We start from the raw sequence: 19,042 nt of genomic DNA, 5'->3' as shown, positions 1-19,042 counted from the left end.
AAAAAAAAAAAAAAAAAAAAAAAATTTAAAAGACCGAAACATAGGTTTGTTGGCTTGATTGTGAAAGACAAGATCATTTTCCGTTTCTCGGTGGGTTTACCTGCCATCAGAAGGTTATTCTTGGTAGGTTACTAATAACATTTTGGACTTGCCCAAAAGCATCTTTCCTCACAGGAGATTTCTGACTGAATATAAGGCTTTCCTCCCAGGGCCTCAAAAAGACAGTGCAAAGATCCCAGTTGCAATGCAGCTGCTTTTTCTGGACCTGAGTTCTGGAAGCAGCCCCCTGGTTCCAGAATGTGGAAGGTGGCAGTTAGCCTGCATGCTTGGTGGCAGCGTTAATTCTGGTGGCACCACTTACTGGGACAGTGGCAGAGAGCCCCCCCCCCCACTTCATTTTAATCCTCATGTGGTCTCTTTGGCCTTTGGGTTATAATGAAGCACGTAACTATTACCTTGTAACTTTAAGAAACTGAGTGGTGGGATTCAGAAAATGCAGTGCAGTTCATGTAATTTCCTTTAGCAAGTGTTAACGAACGTCCCTTCTCTGTGCCAGGAAAGGTGCCAGCTTCCAGGGGCTGGAAAGTAAGGAAGAGGGCTCGTTCCTGACAAATGGCAGTCTGGTCGAAGAAACTTATAAAATCAGGTCAATAAAATAGAGTAGGGGGTAAGGTAGAAGGAGCACACGGGGAGAAGGAAGGAGAAGGAAGCCAGGAGAAGGAAGGTGTGGAGGAAGGGGAAGCTTGAGCGAGGTCGGGTGCCATTGCAGGGTTAGAAAGACCTTGGCCAGAGAAGGTTGAGCATGAACCAGGCTGGAAAGTATAAGCTTGAGTACTAACAGAATGCAAATGGCAGGGAGGGGGCGGTGAGACATGGGGATTGAGGTTGATGTAGGTAGGGGCTGGGGGCCGGAGGACCTTCATGCTGCCCTGGAGAGATCAGACTTGCCTTTCTATGTGATGGGGTCCTAAAAACCCCTAAAGAGTTTCCAGCAGTGGAATGATGGGGCTAGATTTGCATTATAGCAAGATGGCGCTGGCACGCTGAGGAGGATGAATGTGAAAGAAGCCAGACTGGAGGTGAGAGAGGAAGCTGATGGAGGGGACTGAGCGTCTTGGGGGCAAAATCTGCAGGACTGCTTTTGACTAGCCAGGGGTGACGGGTACGCTGATCAGACCCTTCCTAGAGCCGCAGGAAAAGTAAGGGGCACAGGCCCCGAAAGGCCATCAGAAGAATGTGAGTGTGGCCACGGTGGCCCCAATTGCTCTGGGCCATCCAAGGGGAGATGTCCAACAGGAATCCGCACCTAGTCCATCATCTGGCTTGGCCTCCTATCAGCCCTTGCGAGCAATTTCATGGAAGTTCCTCCAGTCTTCCTTGAACAACTCGAGTTATGGGATATTTGCCAGGTCACAAGGGGCTTTCATTTCACTTTGGGACAGTTTGTTGTTCATTTCTCCATTCTCTCACCTTTTTTTTTTTTTTTTTAATTTACTTTTGAGAGAGAGAGGGAGAGAGCAGCAGAGGGACAGAGAAAAACAGAGGGAGACACAGAATCCAAAGCAGGCTCCAGGCTCTGAGCTGTCAGCACAGAGCTCCATGCGGGGCTCGAATTCATGAACTGTGAGATCATGACCTGAGCTGACGTTAGATGCTTAACCAACTGAGCCACCCAGGAGCCCCTCGCTGACCTTTTTGATTCATTTATTCCTTTATGAATGGAGGTTCTAGGTCAGAGAGAGCCCCAATTCTCCTCTCTCTGGTTTCCAGCAAGTAGGCTTCATTTGGCTCCCAGGAGATACATACAGAGGCTCTTTTCTCCTCCCCTTGAACGCCTTCCAGGATCTGAGGCCCCTCCCTGTCCTAGGCGTGTCCCATTCTGTAGGAGGTGGCTCTGGTTCCTTTCCTCCAATGCTGTGGGATCCTGACCCTTCACCATCCAGGTCTCCTTTAGTTCACCTCACGGTGTCAGTGCTTTCAAATGTGAAGCCCAGATCTGACCCCACCACACTGGGATTACCTCCGACACGGCTCTGGACACTCAGTCTCTGCCCCTGAGAACCCAAGACTTCTTTTTTACACTTCTGACCGCCTCCCCACCTCTCTAGTTTCTACTAAATCATCTTTTAAAAACTGAGATATAAGTTTATACACCATGAGATGCTCAGATTGTAAATCCACCATTTACTCAGTTCTGGAGGATGCTCGTGAAGATGCAGAAAATTTCCGTCACCCCAGAAAATCCCTCTGTGCCCCTTCAACCAGTACCACTGCCTGCCCCGCCTCACCCCAATTAGAGGCAACTGATGGTTCGATTATATTTTTATCACTGTAGGTTAGTTCTGCTATTAGCAGAGTTTCCTGTGTTTCTTCTTTGGCTTCTTCGATTCAGCATAATATTTTTGAGATTTTATCTATGCTCTTACTTCAATCAGTAGCTTAAGTTCAGTTTCACCATTTCATTAAATATATGATTTTCTTTTTTTCTTTTAATTTTTTTATTTGAGTATAGTTGACGTATGATGTTACATTAGTTTCAGGTGTACAATATAGTGATTCAATATCCCTATATGTTATGCAGTGCTCACCACAAGCATAGCTACCATCTGTCACTATACAACACTATTATAATATCATTGAACTGAGACTGTATTAGTAGTATTTTTATTAAATTTTTTTAATGCTTATTTTTGAGAGAGAGAGAGAGACAGAGCACGAGTTGGGAGGGGCAGAGAGAGAGGGAGGCACAGAATCTGAAGCGGGCTCCAGGCTCTGAGCTGTCAGCACAGAGCCCGACATGGGGCTTGAACTCACAGACTGCAAGATCATGACTCAACCAGTTGACCCCAGTAGTAGTAGTAGTAGTAGTATTTTTAAAGTTTATTTACTTTGAGAGTGAGAGTGAGCGAGCATGGGTACAAGCAGGGGAAGGGCAGAGAGAGAGAGGGAGAAAGAGAAAATCCTGAATGGATTCTGGGCTGTCAGTGCAGAGCCCGAGGTGGGGCTCAAACTCCTGAAACGTGAGATCTTGATCTGATCCGAAATCAGGGGTTGGACCCGCAACTGACTAAGCCACCCAGACGCCCTGAGACTTTATTATTTTAAATAGATGTGTGTAGGGTAGGTGGAAGTGCCACCTTCAGCATTAATGGAGAACCTAGAACAAAACTAGGGTAGTTATACAGGCAGCATACTTTTATTTCTTTGCATCTCTGAGAGTATGTGATTGTCTGTATCCACAGACATATCCCAGGATGCTAGTGACTTTCTTTGCGATCATGTTGGAAAATAGCCTGAGAATGAAGACCACAGAAAGGAAAAATGATCAAGGGATGGAGAAAACAGACTAAATCCCAATGACAGCTTTGCCATAGGGCACATTTGTCATTGGATTGCTCATGTTCATGAAATAATACATTCTTTTGGTTTTTTTGTTTTCTTGTTTTGTTTTCTTACTCCAAGCCAGTTTGAATTGTATTACAACTTAATTACAAAGGCATTATAACCCTTCACTAGCTGGGTAACCTTAGCAATTACTTATCTTCTTGAGACCCAGTTTTCTCGTCTGTGGAAACACCTCACAGAATTTTTAACATGGTAATTTAAACAAGATAATTAATGCAAATAATTGAGCATATTACCTCACTTGGCTTATAGAAGTTTTATTATTACTACTTTTTTCTTCCATATAGTGTTGTATTGGTTTCAGGTATAGAATTTAGTGTTTTATCACTTATGTATAACACCCAGTGCTCATCCCAACAAGTGCCCTCCTTAATGCCCATCAGCCATCTAGCCCATCTCCTTACCCACCTCCCCTTCAGCAAGCAACCCTCAGTTTCTTCTCTGTAGTGAAGAGTCTCATGGTTTGCTTTCCTCTCCATTTTTATCTTACTTTATTTTTCCTTCCTTTCCCCTAAGTTCATCTGTTTTGATTCTTAAATTCCACATACAAGTGAAATCATATGGTATTTAAGATTAGATTTTCTCCATCTTGTGTCTGAGCAGGTAGGCTTTTGAAATAACATGTGGAACTTTATTCTCACTTTGCTTTCCTTTTCAAAGTGTTTTTAATCCTGTTTTGGGATTAATTGCATTATCAGTACAATTAGCCTTATGTAGGCTTTGCAGGTTTCATGGGTTGACCTTCCATATTGTTACTCATATCTTTGACCAAAGCACAGAGCAATGTGGGAACTAGCGATCTCATTTTGGGTTGGGGTCACACCATATGTTGGTAGTCAGCACACCAGGGACTTGTTTTACCAGCAGTGAATTTTATCTCTAGGTCCACAGAGATCCTTATGAAAAAAGAACATCTCTATCATTGCCCTCCTCTTCAAATCAAGGATTACTATGAGAAAAGGAAGTGGAATTCAGTTATTGTGACTTGGGTGTGAAACCTTGTGAGTCCCAGCCCTGACTTACTTTTCTAAGATCCCTCAGATCAGCTTGAAACCATTTTTTTATTCTTTTATTTATTTTTTAATTTTTTTAAATGTTTATTCTTTGAGAGAGAGAGTATGTGAGCAGGAGGAAGGGCAGAGAGAGAGGGAGACACAGAATCTGAAGCAGGATCCAGGCTCTGAGCTGTCAGCACACAGCCCGATGTGGCGCTCCAACTCCTGAACCACAAGATCATGACCTGAACCGAAGTCGGATGCTCAACCAACTGGGCCACTCAGGTGCCCCCATTTTTATGTTCATTAAGAAAGTGAAACTATTCTTCCTCCTCAAGTAAAGTTCAGTTCATTAGGAAACTAAAACTTCCTTCCTCCTCAAGAACCTCTATTCTCTGTGATCTTTTTAGAGATTCTTATCTGCCATCATATTTTGAAGTTTTCTGTTCTCTAGAATGTTCTCTCTTTTGTACTCATTTTCTTTTTAACGTCCCTGTTTTTTTCCTGCTTTGTCCATTCTGAAGATCATTCTTGATAATGATACAACCAAAATAGAAATTGAGTTCTGCCTTTTTCCCCCCCTTTCTATTATCGCTATTTATACCATCAAAAGGATGATCCCTTTCTGGTTCTTTATAGAATTTCTTGCTGATTTTTTTATAGAATTTAGTGGCAACCAACCCACCATCCCATTGACCTATGAATCTACCACTAATTTTCATAATTTGAAGCATAATCTTGGACTCATTTTGGGTTTGTTTGGTCACTGTTATTGTAGATTATTTGTCATAAGAATTATAACAAGAATTAACTAGCAGATTAGTACTGCTCTTTAATTTTTTTGCCTTTGATTGTATGGCTCTTTTCTTACCGTGAACATGTTTCAAAATCTGAGTTCATCAAGGACCTTTCTGTACAGCCACACATTAATGTCTTGAGTATTAACACTTCCCTTATTTAGTGTATCTGTGTTATATTTATATTATATATTTATTGTATTATTTATGTTCCTTCCTATCCTCTGAGAGTTTTGGCCCTGGGATTATGTATGTATTTTTATCTGAACATTTTGAATCCTCCAGTCCTGAAGGTTAGGACTCTGTATGGTCTTTCCTGACTGTAGGAATACAGAGACGACTTGGTTGTTTTCTTGCAAGGTTCTTGTCATTTTCACCCCATCAGTACATGTTCTTCTTTAGGGGATTGGAACCTGGTCCAGAATAGATGTCCTCCTAACTGTTGCAGTGCTAATGTGACTTGCCCCTTCCCCGAAATTTGGAAAAAGCGTTGTTTTCTAAATGCACGGTTTACTCTCAAATACAAGGCTGTGCTTGGCCATGTACCTGCTTATTAGTCTGATCAAAGTGTCATCCCACAATCATCTGGGAACCTCTCAAGAAATGGGATGCTTCATTTCCTAAGGTTGTCTTGGGTTCAAGGAGCTCCTAAATAGAGTTAACTGGGCAGTGTGCAAATAGATGGACTTTCAGAATTATCCCTGATAGCTCCTGTCCTGTGTGGATAATAGGCCAACTCTTCCCATTCATTTTTCTTTAAACGTGATCCTTGGCTGTTAGTTCATCTGACTGGTGCAAGAAGAGTGAATGAGTTAACTTATCCCTGTACCTGCTTCAAAATGAGCTTCAACCAAAAGCACTTCAGCCAGATGAGAATTTCTCCTCTTTGGAAGATCCATAGCGGAGTCACTTGGTCCTCACTGACCTTTATTTATGTTGCCTTGTACACCGCTCCCCACCTCTCGCTTAACCTACAGCCTCTCGCAGAAGTACCCATTTTCGTCACCCTGATTTGGGAGAGAGTGTTTGGATTGTATGGTGTTGTGAAAAGATTATGTCAAGCATTCATTGAGGGAGAAAAACTAAAATCTCAAAAATATGGGAAATGTGAAAGAGAAATTTTGCACATATTTAAGAAAGAAGCGAGAGCTGTGTGACACTGAAGAAAGCTCTAAGTGAGTGGTTTCTCACGTTGAGCATCTCAGCCAGCTTCCTGGGAAACGAAGCAAGTGTTAGATATTCCCCATCTTCCCCTCCACTTCCCCTCCCTCTCAGTCGTGAAAAATCAGCACAGTTATTTCAGTGCTGCTTATTTCTTTAAAGAGCTTGCTTTCTTGTTTTGCTGTAACAAGAACAAATCTTCCTTGGAGACTTCTCTGCACATATTCTTCCTCCAACTTAAAAATCTGTCAGACCACAGGAAAAAGTAGAACAATTGTTTAAAGGACACTCACAGAAGTTTGCCCAGAATCACCAGTTGCTAACATTTTGCCAGTTTGTTTTACTTCTATCATCTGTTCATCTTGTCTGCCTGTGTGTCTATCCTTTTGTCATTTGTGGGTTTTTAAAAAAAAATGTTTGTTTATTCTGAGAGACAGAGCATGAGCACGAATGGGATAGGGGCAGAGAGAATCTCAAGCAGGCCCTGCGCTATCAGTGCAGAGCCTGATGCGGGGCTCAAACTCATGAACTGTGAGATCATGACCTGAGCTGAAATCAAAGGTTGGTTGCTTAACCTACTGAGTCACTCCAGCATCCCATGCTGAGTCAGTTGAAAGAAAGTTGCAGGCATCATGCTGCCTCACAGCTAAATACTTAAAACATGTATTTCCAAAACATAACGGTGTTTCTGTGCAATCAGAATGCCATTATCACATCTAAGAAAATTAACATGAGCTCAGTGTCTCTTGTACACTGTATTTATATTTTCTCAGTTGTCCCAAACGACTTACCACTGCCCCACCCCCCAGTCTGGGATGCAGTCAAGGTTTACACATTGCATGGGGTCGATAACACCTCTTTCGTCTCTTTGTAACACACCTTCCGCCTTTTTTTGTTGTTCATTTTCGCATGGCCTCAGTTTTGATTTGGAAACATCCAGACCAGTGGCCATGTGGACCGTCCCGCATTCTGGATTTGTCCAGTTGTACAGAATAGACCTAGATGATAGGTTATTCTTAGGAGGCGCGTAACGTCAGATCATCCCATTGTGAGTAACGCTAAGTTTGGGGAACGTTGTGACTCTTATCCATCACAGAATTGCATTTCCATTTGTAGTGAAGGTTTCATCTCTGGGTTGATAGCTTTAGACCATGTGAGCACCCTGGTCCCCGTGTAAACCATGTGAGCACCCTGGTCCCCGGCACTCTTCCACTCAGTGGTTATAGCCTCCAGTGCTTATCTTGCCTGACCCGGTTGTTAATATGTGGCTTAAGGAATGGTCATTTATCTCATACTGTCATTGTTTTCAATACGTATTAGGTACCATTGTAATATAAGAAAGACATTTTCCCCCTTCCCTTCTCTCTTCCTTTTAGCATCATTCAGAGACCCCTATCCTGTTTCTATTTAGGGTATAATCTGTTATCGGCATTTTTCTTTTTCATGTGCAAATTTTCCCACATTGGCCAGTTGGAACTCCCATCGAGCTGGCTGCTGGGTCCCACTGCACCGACTCCAGTGGTCCCTTAGCACCTCCTTGCTTTCTGGCACAACCTCGAACGTTCCCTGCTCTGGCTATTTCTCCAAGGACTCCTGGCTCCCATCACTAGTGTGTGTTATCTGGAAACTAAGCCCTTGCCCTAGAGACTTTAACTGTAAGGATCCTCTTACTCACCTTTGGCAGATACAGCACCAACGAAGGGGAGACCTGGAAAACATTCATCTTCTCTGAGAGCCCCGTGTTCGTGTACGGGCTCCTCACGGAACCCGGCGAGAAGAGCACTGTCTTCACCATCTTCGGCTCCAACAAAGAGAATGTCCACAGCTGGCTGATCCTCCAGGTCAATGCCACGGATGCCCTGGGTAAGCCGTTGCCTCCTCGGCCCTTTGTGTAGAAATATTTAATGACCGAAGCATTGGCTTAGATATCTGTATTCTGGAGAGTCTGTAGCCGTTAAAGGACATGGGCACATATGCAGTGAGTGACTGCGAAACACAGAGGCTGTTACTCAGGCAACTCTTAGTAGGAGCAGGTGTTTTGTTCTGTATCCTCACTTCCTGTCTAGTCGCTGGCATGTAGTAGGTCTAGGTGTATGGGTGTTGAACAGGTGAGTAAATGAAAAGCATCCTTCTGCATCAGCAGTTCTGGCGTGACAGACTGAGCGGGTGACTCCTCTGTGAATGTGTGCGCCCCACGATGCAGGGTCCTCTCAGTTGTCTAGGATCTCATCTGCCATCTGTTAGGTAGCCACAGGATGTGTAAGTAAGCAGGGAGAAGGGTAATCCAGCACCTTCCTTCCTCCCCTCTTTCCTCCTCCTCCTGCCTCAGCTGACATCATACCAACAGTCTGGAACATTCCCTCTGCTACCCATTCCCTTTCCACCAGTTGAGCTCCTTTTTACGTTTCAGGATCCAATGCACTTGGCTGCTTAATATCCCAGCCAGGGGACCCCTCCCCTCTTCTCTGTGTCCAGAGCATAAGCGCACCCCTCACGCCGTGAATTATAACCTTGAGTCTGTCACCCTCTTTGTATCATTCCCCATCGACTGAATGACAGGGGTCTTAGAGATAAGAACCTGTCTTGTGCATGTGTATTTTCTACCGACTAACAGCCTGAGAGCCTTGCAGTCAGGGCCTAATAAGTATTTGCCGATTTGAATGGCATCGAGTAGACAGCTGTTCGTCAGCTTCAGGCAGCGCATCATCTGACTGGAGACATATCTATAAAAAAGACCCAGAGTGCCAGTATAGACATACGTATACTTCGGAATTCCTGTAGAAGCCACTCTACTTAAATTCCAAGTGAGTATGGGTGGATGGAGTCATCATCGAGGTGGTCTTACCATTTCTCAGCCCCTCTTTCCTTGGATCTTCCATGAAGAGCCTTCCAAGTGGTGGCGGTGGACTCTGTTGCTCTCGGGCCATTCCTTCCCGGTGTGCCCACACTACCCCCCAGAAAGCAGGCAGGAAACAACCCTGGGTGACACCATCTGCCAAGGATTCAGCGTAACTCCCTGGGAGATAAGCACCTCTGATACCCATTTCTAGAGGGAACTGCAGAGACTGCCAAAGTATTTCAGAAGTTCAGAGCGTGCCAACAGTGACTTGCTTCTTCCCCGGTTTCTTACACAAACATCTGTGTTTTGGGAGGTACCTTGCTCATTATGTGGGGGCCTCTGGGCATCAGAGCAAGCCAATCAGAGGCCCGGAGCAGCTCCAGAGGTCCACGCGAGTGCCCGCTGAGAAGCATGGGGACAAGCTGGACGTGGGGGGCTGGGCTGAGGGGCCACACGGGTCTCCCTCAGATGCTTCATGCCGCGTTCCCTTTTCCTCAGGGGTTCCCTGCACGGAGAATGACTACAAGCTGTGGTCACCATCTGATGAGCGGGGCAACGAGTGCTTGCTGGGGCACAAGACGGTTTTCAAGCGGAGGACGCCCCACGCGACGTGCTTTAACGGAGAAGACTTTGACCGGCCCGTGGTTGTGTCTAACTGCTCCTGCACCCGAGAGGACTATGAATGGTGGGTCCCTCTTGGATGCCTGGTGACAGGGTTGTGTCTTACTCAGACTAGGGCGTGGCCCCTTCCCTTGAGGGAAAGAAGGCACTCATAGGAAGTAATATTTCTTTTTTTTTTAAATTTTTAAATGTTTATTTATTTTTGAGAGAGAGACACACAGAGTGTAAGCAGGGGAGGGACGGAGAGAGAGAGGGAGACACAGAATCTGAAGCAGGCTCCAGTCTCTGAGCTGTCCGCACAGAACAGGATGCAGGGCTTGAACCCACGAATGGTGAGATCGTGACCTGAGCCAAAGTTGGACGCTTAAGCAACTAAGCCACCCAAGTGCCCCAGAAATAGATATTTCTTAAGCATCTCTTATGTGCCAGGAATGGTGCTAGGCACTTTTTATATTGGTTAATCGATTTAATTCTTACAGCTACGAAATGTGGGAGAGGACTTACAGCCTAGGGAAGCTGCCATAGTGTATTTAGGAACAGATCACTCTGGGATTTATTTCCATGAGGGCAGCTTCAAAAGGGAACACACTCAAGCTTCCAATGTAAGTAACTCCTTTTCCTCAGGAGCCCTATCCTATAGGGAGTGTATTTCTTGATCTGCAGTGAGGGGATGTCAGTGCATATGTGTTTGTATCAGTCCTGGAGCAAAGTACCCAAGGTAGGGCTGAGAATGGTGACAACATAAGAAATGACAGGGGCACAGATAGCTGTGGCCCGAGAGGGAAAGCCGCAGGAACCTTGGAGGAGGAAGGGGTGCTTTTATTGTGATTATCGGCAGGAAGGAGGCTGATTTGGGGAAGTTCTTGGAGGATGCACTGTTAGAGATGGGCCTTCGGGAAGCACCTGGATTTGTGGACAGGAACATTCTGAGAAGATATGGCAGCAGGGGGGAGGCGGAGGGGCGGCAGTGAGGTCATTGGCAGTTTGGCTTGGATGACTGGTTGGTATGATGTGGGGTCAGTGAGTGGAAGTGGGTCTGGTAGGTAAGGGTAGCGCAGAAGGGGGTGTGGACCTTATTCTTTAAGCAGCAGGAGGTCTTTGAAGACTTTTGAGGAGAGTCAATGATCAGAACAGAGCTTAGTTTTGGAGGATGATTCTAGCAGTAAAGCACATTGGGTCTGGGAGCCCCCAGGCAGTCCCTCAAGTCTGCCTGAAATCCAGCATGAAATCACCCCAGGCTGGGCGGGCTGTCAGCAGAGAACATGGGTATTGAACTAGGCATGTAACTCATTTCTCAGGAGTTGCTGAGGCACAGAAAAATTAACGTTTGCTTTGGGAAGCCCCTCTTATCTTGATGAAAGCCAGGAGCCTCTGATATGTTCTAGCCCAGAGATTGGAACAGGGTTACGGAGCTAATGTCTTAGGCTTTGCAAGCCATACAGTCTCTATTGGGGGCATCGCAGCTGCTTGTAGGAGCACAGAAGCAGCCGCAGGTGAATGGGGAAGCCTGTGGGCCCAGAAAGCTCTGCTTACAAGAACAGCTGACCAGATCGGGCCACCTCCTGCCCAAGACCTTGCTTCTGAAACTCGAGCGTGTGTATTTACCACCTGGGATCTTGTTAAAATGCCAGTTCCGACTCTGGCTCTGGGGCTCTCTGTAGCTGTGCCAGGCTCTGAGTGACCCTGAGGCTGCTAATCTGCAAACCCATCCTTTGAACAGCAGGGTTTTAGACCGGACAGGACGCACATTCTCTTTGAAAGCCGTGTGGTTCTGAGATAACGGCATAGACCCTTGCATTGTGAACCCACAGAGCTGTTTGACGTTCCCAGTGATGTCAGTTCCGTGCCCTTCTGCTACCCTGTGTCCTCCCTTAGATGCCCCCAGATTGTAAGTTTTACTCTGAGAGCTTTTCTGGCCTCAGGTCCCCAACTGTAGAGGCCCTAATCACGGAAAAGGTTGTAGCTCTCCCTTCCCTCTTTTATCCCCACTGACTGCTTCAAAATGAAATAATAAACTTGTAAGAAATTCTAACACCTTTTCTTCCCCTCAATGACCCCTGCTATGCTTTTTCTCTAAAATCTGCTCCTTTTCTCCCAAAACAACAACAGAAACACCACCCAGAGGCTGGTGTGCCTCCTTGGTAAACTGGCTCGGCTCTCACTGGCCTACCACGCTCATCCCAGGTGACTCATGGAAACCCACTAGGTGCCGAGTCTTCGTCATGGCCAAGGGAAGCCGCCTGTCTGGCCTCTCACAGGGTTAGGCTTGAGGCCAGATGGGATCGTGAGGGTGATGCCCCACGAAAATGATAAAGAGTGTGTTGATTTCAAGGCCTGTGTTTGTGTAGCTGCTAGAACAGAGCTGGTAGAGCTGTGCACCTCTTGGGAATTCTGGGTGGCCCTGGACCATGGCAGTGAGAAGGGGGGTGGTCTGAGGTGGACGACAGCAGGGGAAATGAGAACGAGCAAGCTTATAGTTTCTGTGCATTTGTTCCGCCGTTGAGTGACAGCTACCTGTGAAAGTCCGGTTGCTTCTGACAGTCCTTTCTGACATATGGCCACTGGCCACTATGTCCCTTGATTTCAGAGTTAGTTTTTTCAGATGCTGCCTATTAGGCTGTGGCCTACAGATTGCAGAAGCCAAGAATAGGTGTCTTGCCTTTGGAAGCAAATAAGTGATGGGCTGATACTCCTCTTAGCCCCAAAAAAGAATAAGCAGCCGTTCGGTAAAAATGACCTAATTTAATGAAGGAGAGGTGTTCCACACGGTAATAAAACTCTCCCTTCTGAAAAATTCCTGCTAAATGTGGATTATGGCATAATGAACACACAAACCACTTAGGCCAGTACCTGTCAACACTTCTCATGGAGAAAGTGTTTAATAAGTATTCATTGGACAAAATTTAAAAAAAAAAGAGGGGGATGCACCTGGGTGGCTCAGTCCGTTAAGCATCAGACTTTGGCTCAGGTCATGATCTCGTGATTCATGAGTTCGAGCCCCACATCGGGCTCTGTGCTGACAGCTCAGAGCCTGGAGCCTGCTTCAGATTCTGAGTCTCCCCCTCTCTCTGCCCCTCCCTTACTAGAACTCTCTCTCAAACGTAAACAAACTTTAAAAAAATTTTTTAAAAGTAAGTATTCATTGGACTTCATAGAAAGGAAGCCCTTCAAATAGAGCATGCCAATGTGGAGAATCTCTTTGAGCTCTAATTTAGGGTTTGGGCCAAGCTTCAGGATGTAATGTAGTGCAGCTGCCTCCTCTTGGCGTTGTTCAGTGCTGGGAAGGGCAGAGTCGGGACTGGACCTAGAGTCCCTGGTTCCTACTCCAGGGCTCCACCCCTCGAGCTGGGCGTTTTGGCAGAGATGTGGCCGCCAAACTGTGGAAAGTCTCGTGGACCAAAGTGTTGTGTCCTGAAGTGCAGGATGAGACACCCATAGTGGTTTTAGGTAGTGCATGGACATGGTCTTAAATATTACTGAATCTTTACTTTAAAAAAAAGGTGATTCTTTTAAATTTCCTTTATCATGCTTGTAAGCATGTCAACGAGAAAGTATCACTAGGTGCTAGTAACTCTTTAGCATTTGCTAATTCCTCTTAACACAGAGAGGGTAGACCCAGAGTCTTTGGGTGGGGAACTGGACCCAGCTTAAAAAAACTAATATTATTTTGCTTCTGATATAATGATTTGTATTGCTTTTGTTTGTTTTTGGCATATGATCGTGGTTTTCCGATCATGGTTCAGATAGGAAGTTTGTATTGAAAAGGCATTAGTATAAAAAAGGAGTGTTCTTCAGAGGGACATGTTTAGTAACTTATAATAAGGTGGCAGCATGGGTCGGTATTGGCATGTCCCAGTACACAAGCTATTGGCCCTAACAAACCCCAATTGCCTTTTCAGTGACTTTGGCTTCAAGATGAGTGAAGATCTGTCATTAGAGGTCTGTGTTCCGGATCCTGAGTTTTCTGGGAAGTCATACTCCCCTCCTGTGCCTTGTGCTGTGGGTTCTACATACAGGAGAACAAGAGGGTATGTCTCACAAAGGTCACCCTGCAGGGGACATGTCTGCACTGAATTCAAGAAAGCAGAGAAAGCCACCCTGGCACCTTTCATACTCCGAACGCTTGGATTCCGAGCTAGCAGGTCTCAGGTAGTTTGGGCAATATTTAGAATTAGGATGTTTACAAATGCTTCTACCCTCTGAGGAGAAAAAAAGCAAACCTGTAAGCTTCTCTGTAGCTCTAGCCGTAGGTTAAGTCATGAACTTCAGCAGGGACGCATCTTCATAGAACTTCGCGGAGGAGATATATGTAAACTCTTGCCCGGGACAGTCTTCCCATTGTCTGGGCTGCCCAGTGTAATTATAAGCAGAACCGATTGAGAATGATGAACCATCCAATAGGGAAACGAAGAGATGGATGTGGATAGGAAATAGATTTCCAGGTACCAAGGCTTAATGACTATTCTTGGATGTGTCTGACCTCTCGCTCTTGGGGTGGGGGGGTGACAGCTATCGGAAGATTTCTGGGGACACTTGTAGTGGAGGAGACGTTGAAACACGGCTGGAAGGAGAACTGGTCCCTTGCCCCTTGGCAGGTAAGAGGTGGTTTCTTGCCTTTGTGTTCTTGAGATGTCACTGTGGTCTCCTTATGGTCTCACACTGGTCCAGTCTTGTAGTCCTTCTAACTCAGTGGTGGGAAAGCGTAGAAATTGCAAGCATTGTAGACCTCTGCTTCTCCCCTAACCTTGGTATCCAAACCAAATTTATTTATAGCCTTATGCCTTCATAGGAACAGAAAATAGGTTTTGAGGGAAATCCCTTTGGGTCACTGAAAAATGTTCATTCAGCATCTCTTGTATCCTAGGCATTGGCGGGGGCCTTTTCTGTGTTCCTTGGTCTGTCAGAATTGAACATAATGAGCTAAGTGGTCTGTCTTAATTTTTACAATACTAATTAAAACGAATACTTTAATGGAATTTCACACATAATATACTTTTCCACGTGTTGTCATTTTAATCCTTACCACTACCCAGTGAAGCAGATATTACCATGATCTCCATCTTTTTTTTTTTTTTTTTTAAATAAGGAAGCATGTTCAGAGGAGAGGATTAATCGACCTGTTTAAGGTCACACATCGGGTAAGGGACAAAGTTCAAATTCAGACTCCTAACTAAGCCCCATGCTCTTCCTGGGACATCGCCCAAGTGGCAAGCGAGTGTCATTCGCATTATTTTAGGTGACCGTCATGCGTGCTCATTAGGAAGACATTCTGCGGAGTGAGTGTACGTGCTGTAAGGGGACAGGGTGGTCCAAACGTGCTTGAAGTTGACTGAGTGGCGATGGCACAGGTGGTGGTATTCGCAGCCCAGGCATGAAACGATGATCCTCTCGCAGAGTTCATCTCTCAGCATCTTCCCTTCCCTCCTCTGTTTCTAGTTCTTGTTTGTCTAGGGCTTCCTTATTCCCCGTGCATCCTTCTTCCTGCTCTTACTTCTTGGGAAGGTAGATGGTTGGGGCTGCTTCTCCCTGCGGTGGTGGTGGTGGTGGTGGCGGCGGCGGCGGTGTCTGCTGGGACAGCCCTCAGCGCCCCACTGAATCACAAGAAGTGTGTGGCCCTCCGCAGGCAGGGCAGATGACACCCCCCCTCCCCCACCCCCACCATCGCTCACCACTTGCCTGCTTGCCCGGGTGTTTTTCCTGCTAAGCTCATTAGTCCCTTAATTTAATCTTCATCATTACCAGAGTAATTAACATCCCTCACTGTGGAGACTTCAAAAGAACATGGCTTCAGCAGATCCCCGCAAATGAGCAGATAATATTCAAATATGCTCCTCACCAGAGCTGTTATCAAGGAGGGTGTGGGTTAGTGGGGTTTGAGTGATTGCTCTTCAGGGCTGGAGTGCCCGCTTTTATCATAAACATTTCTGAAGACGATTCTGTGAGGGACAAAACAGTTTGTGTAAAACCATCTAAACTGGTAAGGGAGCAGTTTTCTTTGCTGGGAGGAGAAAATAGAATAGGGACCAATGTAGAAAGAGCACATTTGTAGGAAAAAAGAAAAAGATGCATGACACAGAAGGCAGGGCGTACCAGGAGAGGGAGGGTTGGTTTCCTAGGGCTGATGGGAGTCACAGCATCTTTGTAAAGATGAGGTGATCTGGGCATCAATTTTTTTTTTTAACGTTTATTTATTTTTGAGAGAGAGAGTATGAGTGGGGGAGGGGCAGAGAGAGAAGGAAACAGAATCCGAAGCAGGCTCCAGGCTCTGAGCTGTCAGCGCAGAGCCCCACACAGGGCTTGAGCCCACAGGCCGTGAGATCATGACCCGAGCTCAAGTTGGACCCTTAGCTGACGGAGCCACCCAGGCGCCCCTGGGCATCATTTTTAAAAATGAAGGTGTTTTTCTTCCTTTATGATGACTGTAATAACATAGATGTCTAGGCTCTGCCTAGGCTGGCATTGGCCAAGTATTCTGTTCCTTTCCTGAGTGTTGAACACAGAAATGTGAAATGTTCCTCTGCGCCTAATCCTAAGGCAAGTCTTTCTGGACTCCGTCTTTGCCGTAAACCAGCTGATGCTGGTTAGAAGGAAAACCAAAGCCCCAGCATGGGTTTTGCAGATGTTGGAGAGTCGGTGTGGAAGGCTTGCTGCTTGAACATGTCCTCCACGACTCTCTGTGGCAGCTTCGATGAGTCCTTGATTTCCCTGTCACGTATGGGCTTGGCAGTTTTTGTCTTAACGGCCCCCTTTACTGGGAATTATAGTGGGAAGCTTTCCTCAAAATCGAGAAGAGATTTGTTATCATGTGGTGGTGGCTTAGATATTTTTGAGGTAAAATGAGACCAAACTTACCTTTGTTAAGAATTGTACGTAGGGGTGCCTGGGTGGCTCAGTCTGTTAAACGTTGACGCTTGATTTTGGCTCAGGTCATGATCTCAAAGGTTCGTGAGATCGAGCCCTGTGTTGGGCTTTGTGCTGGCAGTGTGGAGCCTGCTTGGGATTTTCTTTCTCCGTCTCTCTCGGCCCCTTCCCTGCTTGTGCACTCTCAAAATAAATAAAAAATCTTTTAAAAAACTGTAGCTAGATGTCTTGTTTTGGGTGCATTATCTACATTGAAGCCTTTGGTACCCGTGAAGCGGGCAGCTAGTACACATGAACTCTCTGAAGGAAGGGAGTCAGAGAGAACAGAAAAGCAGTCAGTCTGCAGGCCTGCAGCAGAGGAATTCAGATCTTGGTCCCGTATGCAACATACTGTCCAAGTGGACGCATAAGATGTGGATGGGGGTGTGTTGCTCATGTCCATTGCTGTGGAAGAATCTAAATATTTTCTGGGCTGTTCCCTAAGTGGAAGAGAGAGAGTCCTAGCTCTTCCAGTTACTCATTGTCTGACATTAAGTAAGTCTGGGCCTCTGGGCCTCTATTTCTGCATCTTAATAAACGACAATGTTGGCATTTTCATTGTAAGAGACAGCATTGTGTAGTGGGTAAAATACGGATCTTGGATCCAGACAGCCCAAGTTCAAGGCTTGGTTCTTCCACGTCCGAGTTGTGTAACCCAGAGTGCATTCACCTCTCTGCTGTCAGTTTTCTCATTTGTAAAACTGAGTTAATAGCCGCTCTCCCATTAGGCAGTTGTTATGCCCATGAAACAAAACCTGGCACCTAGTATGTACGTCATATAAGTATTTGTTAAGTAGAAATAGAGTCTTAGGAGGGTTGTGTTGTGAGACATTTTGTACGTATTCAACAACAAATGTATTATTACTGTTTTGAAGATACAGTAGGTTGATGTAATTGCTGCACGTCATTGTGAATAATGTCTGATGGGTGAACAATCAGATTAGCCTCGGGTCTCAGTGATGAGGGGTCTCCCGTCAACACGATTATGGTGCCATGTGATACAGTCATATGACGAGGCAGAGCAGGTGTGGGGTCATTATTTTGTCATGCGGGACTCTAAAGCCTTCTAGAAGCGGAGCTTGGAAGTGTGGATGTTCAAGCACGCCTGCTAGGGCATCTGGATTAAAAAAAAGAGGCAGTGTAACAAGGAATACAATTTGCAGACAAGAACATAGGTTTAGAGGGGTGGATGTAACTTGCCCAAGGCGGAAAGGCGATTCCGTTTTACGCATCTTGATCCCTATGCTCTGCCACTGGATCCATGCCATGTGGCCAGTGGGTCTGAGATTTATGTGTGAGAGGAAAACAGGGCAGATGAGCTGGGACCCCCTCAGCACCCTGCAGGCCTACCCACTCTGTTGCTTTGTGTGTCTATGCAGAGGAGAACGAGTTCATCCTGTACGCCATGCGTACGTCCATCCACCGATATGACCTGGCCTCGGGAGTCACTGAGCAGCTGCCTCTCACTGGCTTGCGGGCGGCCGTGGCCCTGGACTTTGACTACGAGCAGAACTGCTTATATTGGTCTGACCTGGCCTTGGACGTGATCCAGGTGCGTCAACCCTTGGAGTGCTAATGGGGGCTATGCCTCGTGATCAGCCAGGCCTGATAAGCCTCTTTCCCAATGGCCCATGTATTAGAAACGGTTATTAGAGGGTTTAAGTGGTCACTCCTTTCAGAGCCGACTGATGAAAATTTCAGTCTTCTCTTTGAGTATTTTCTCACCCTGCCTACTTCTGTCCTCGTAGGAAGGACAGAGGGAGCCCAAGTCTGCAGTCTTGCTTGTAAGGGAGGCCTTACTTTTCCTACTGGGAAGATTTTAGGAGTAGGAGTGTAGGAAGCATCCTTCTGCCGAAGCCATGATCCAGTACCACTTGACTTCTCCACAGACCACGTAGTTATCCACTTCAGCTATTCTAAACACAGCCCAGAACCAGGAAGTGAGCTGTAAAGATCCCCACACAGGCCAGATCGATAGCCATACACTCAGACCCATGCATTTTAAAGGACAGCTATTTGTTCTTTATTCATTGCCTATTGAATCCTTTTTATTTTTTATTTATTTAATTATTTAATTTATTTTTGAGAGACAGAGAGAGACAGTGTGAGCAGGGGAGGGGCAGAGAGAGAGGGAGACACAGACTCTGAAGACAGGCTCCAGGCTCTGAGCTGGCTGTCAGCACAGAGCCTGATGCGGGGCTCAAACCCACGAACCGGGAGTTCATGACCTGAGCCGAAGTCGGACGCTTAACCGACTGGGCCACCCAGGTGCCCCTGAATCCTTTGTAGAAAAGCAATTCTAACAAGTTTTATCAGGACTTCCA

The 19,042-nt window shown here is 45.9% G+C and overlaps 1 protein-coding gene across 1 annotated transcript in view; it reads left to right on the top strand.

Annotated features, from left to right (window-relative positions):
- Positions 1-19,042, top strand: part of SORL1 (sortilin related receptor 1) — a 174,234-nt gene that overhangs the window by 79,949 nt on the left and 75,243 nt on the right. The window contains exons 13-17 of the mRNA XM_077776655.1: positions 8,043-8,221; positions 9,696-9,882; positions 13,718-13,846; positions 14,328-14,413; positions 18,098-18,270. Coding sequence (XP_077632781.1) covers positions 8,043-8,221; positions 9,696-9,882; positions 13,718-13,846; positions 14,328-14,413; positions 18,098-18,270 — 754 coding nt within the window. The remainder of the gene's footprint in view (positions 1-8,042; positions 8,222-9,695; positions 9,883-13,717; positions 13,847-14,327; positions 14,414-18,097; positions 18,271-19,042) is intronic.

The sequence above is a fragment of the Crocuta crocuta genome, unplaced genomic scaffold, assembly GCF_008692635.1.
Source record: "Crocuta crocuta isolate KB4526 unplaced genomic scaffold, BGI_CrCroc_1.0 scaffold271, whole genome shotgun sequence".
Lineage (NCBI taxonomy): Eukaryota > Metazoa > Chordata > Mammalia > Carnivora > Hyaenidae > Crocuta > Crocuta crocuta.
Note: the sequence above shows the minus strand (reverse complement) of the source record. Positions and strands in the feature narration are given on the sequence as shown.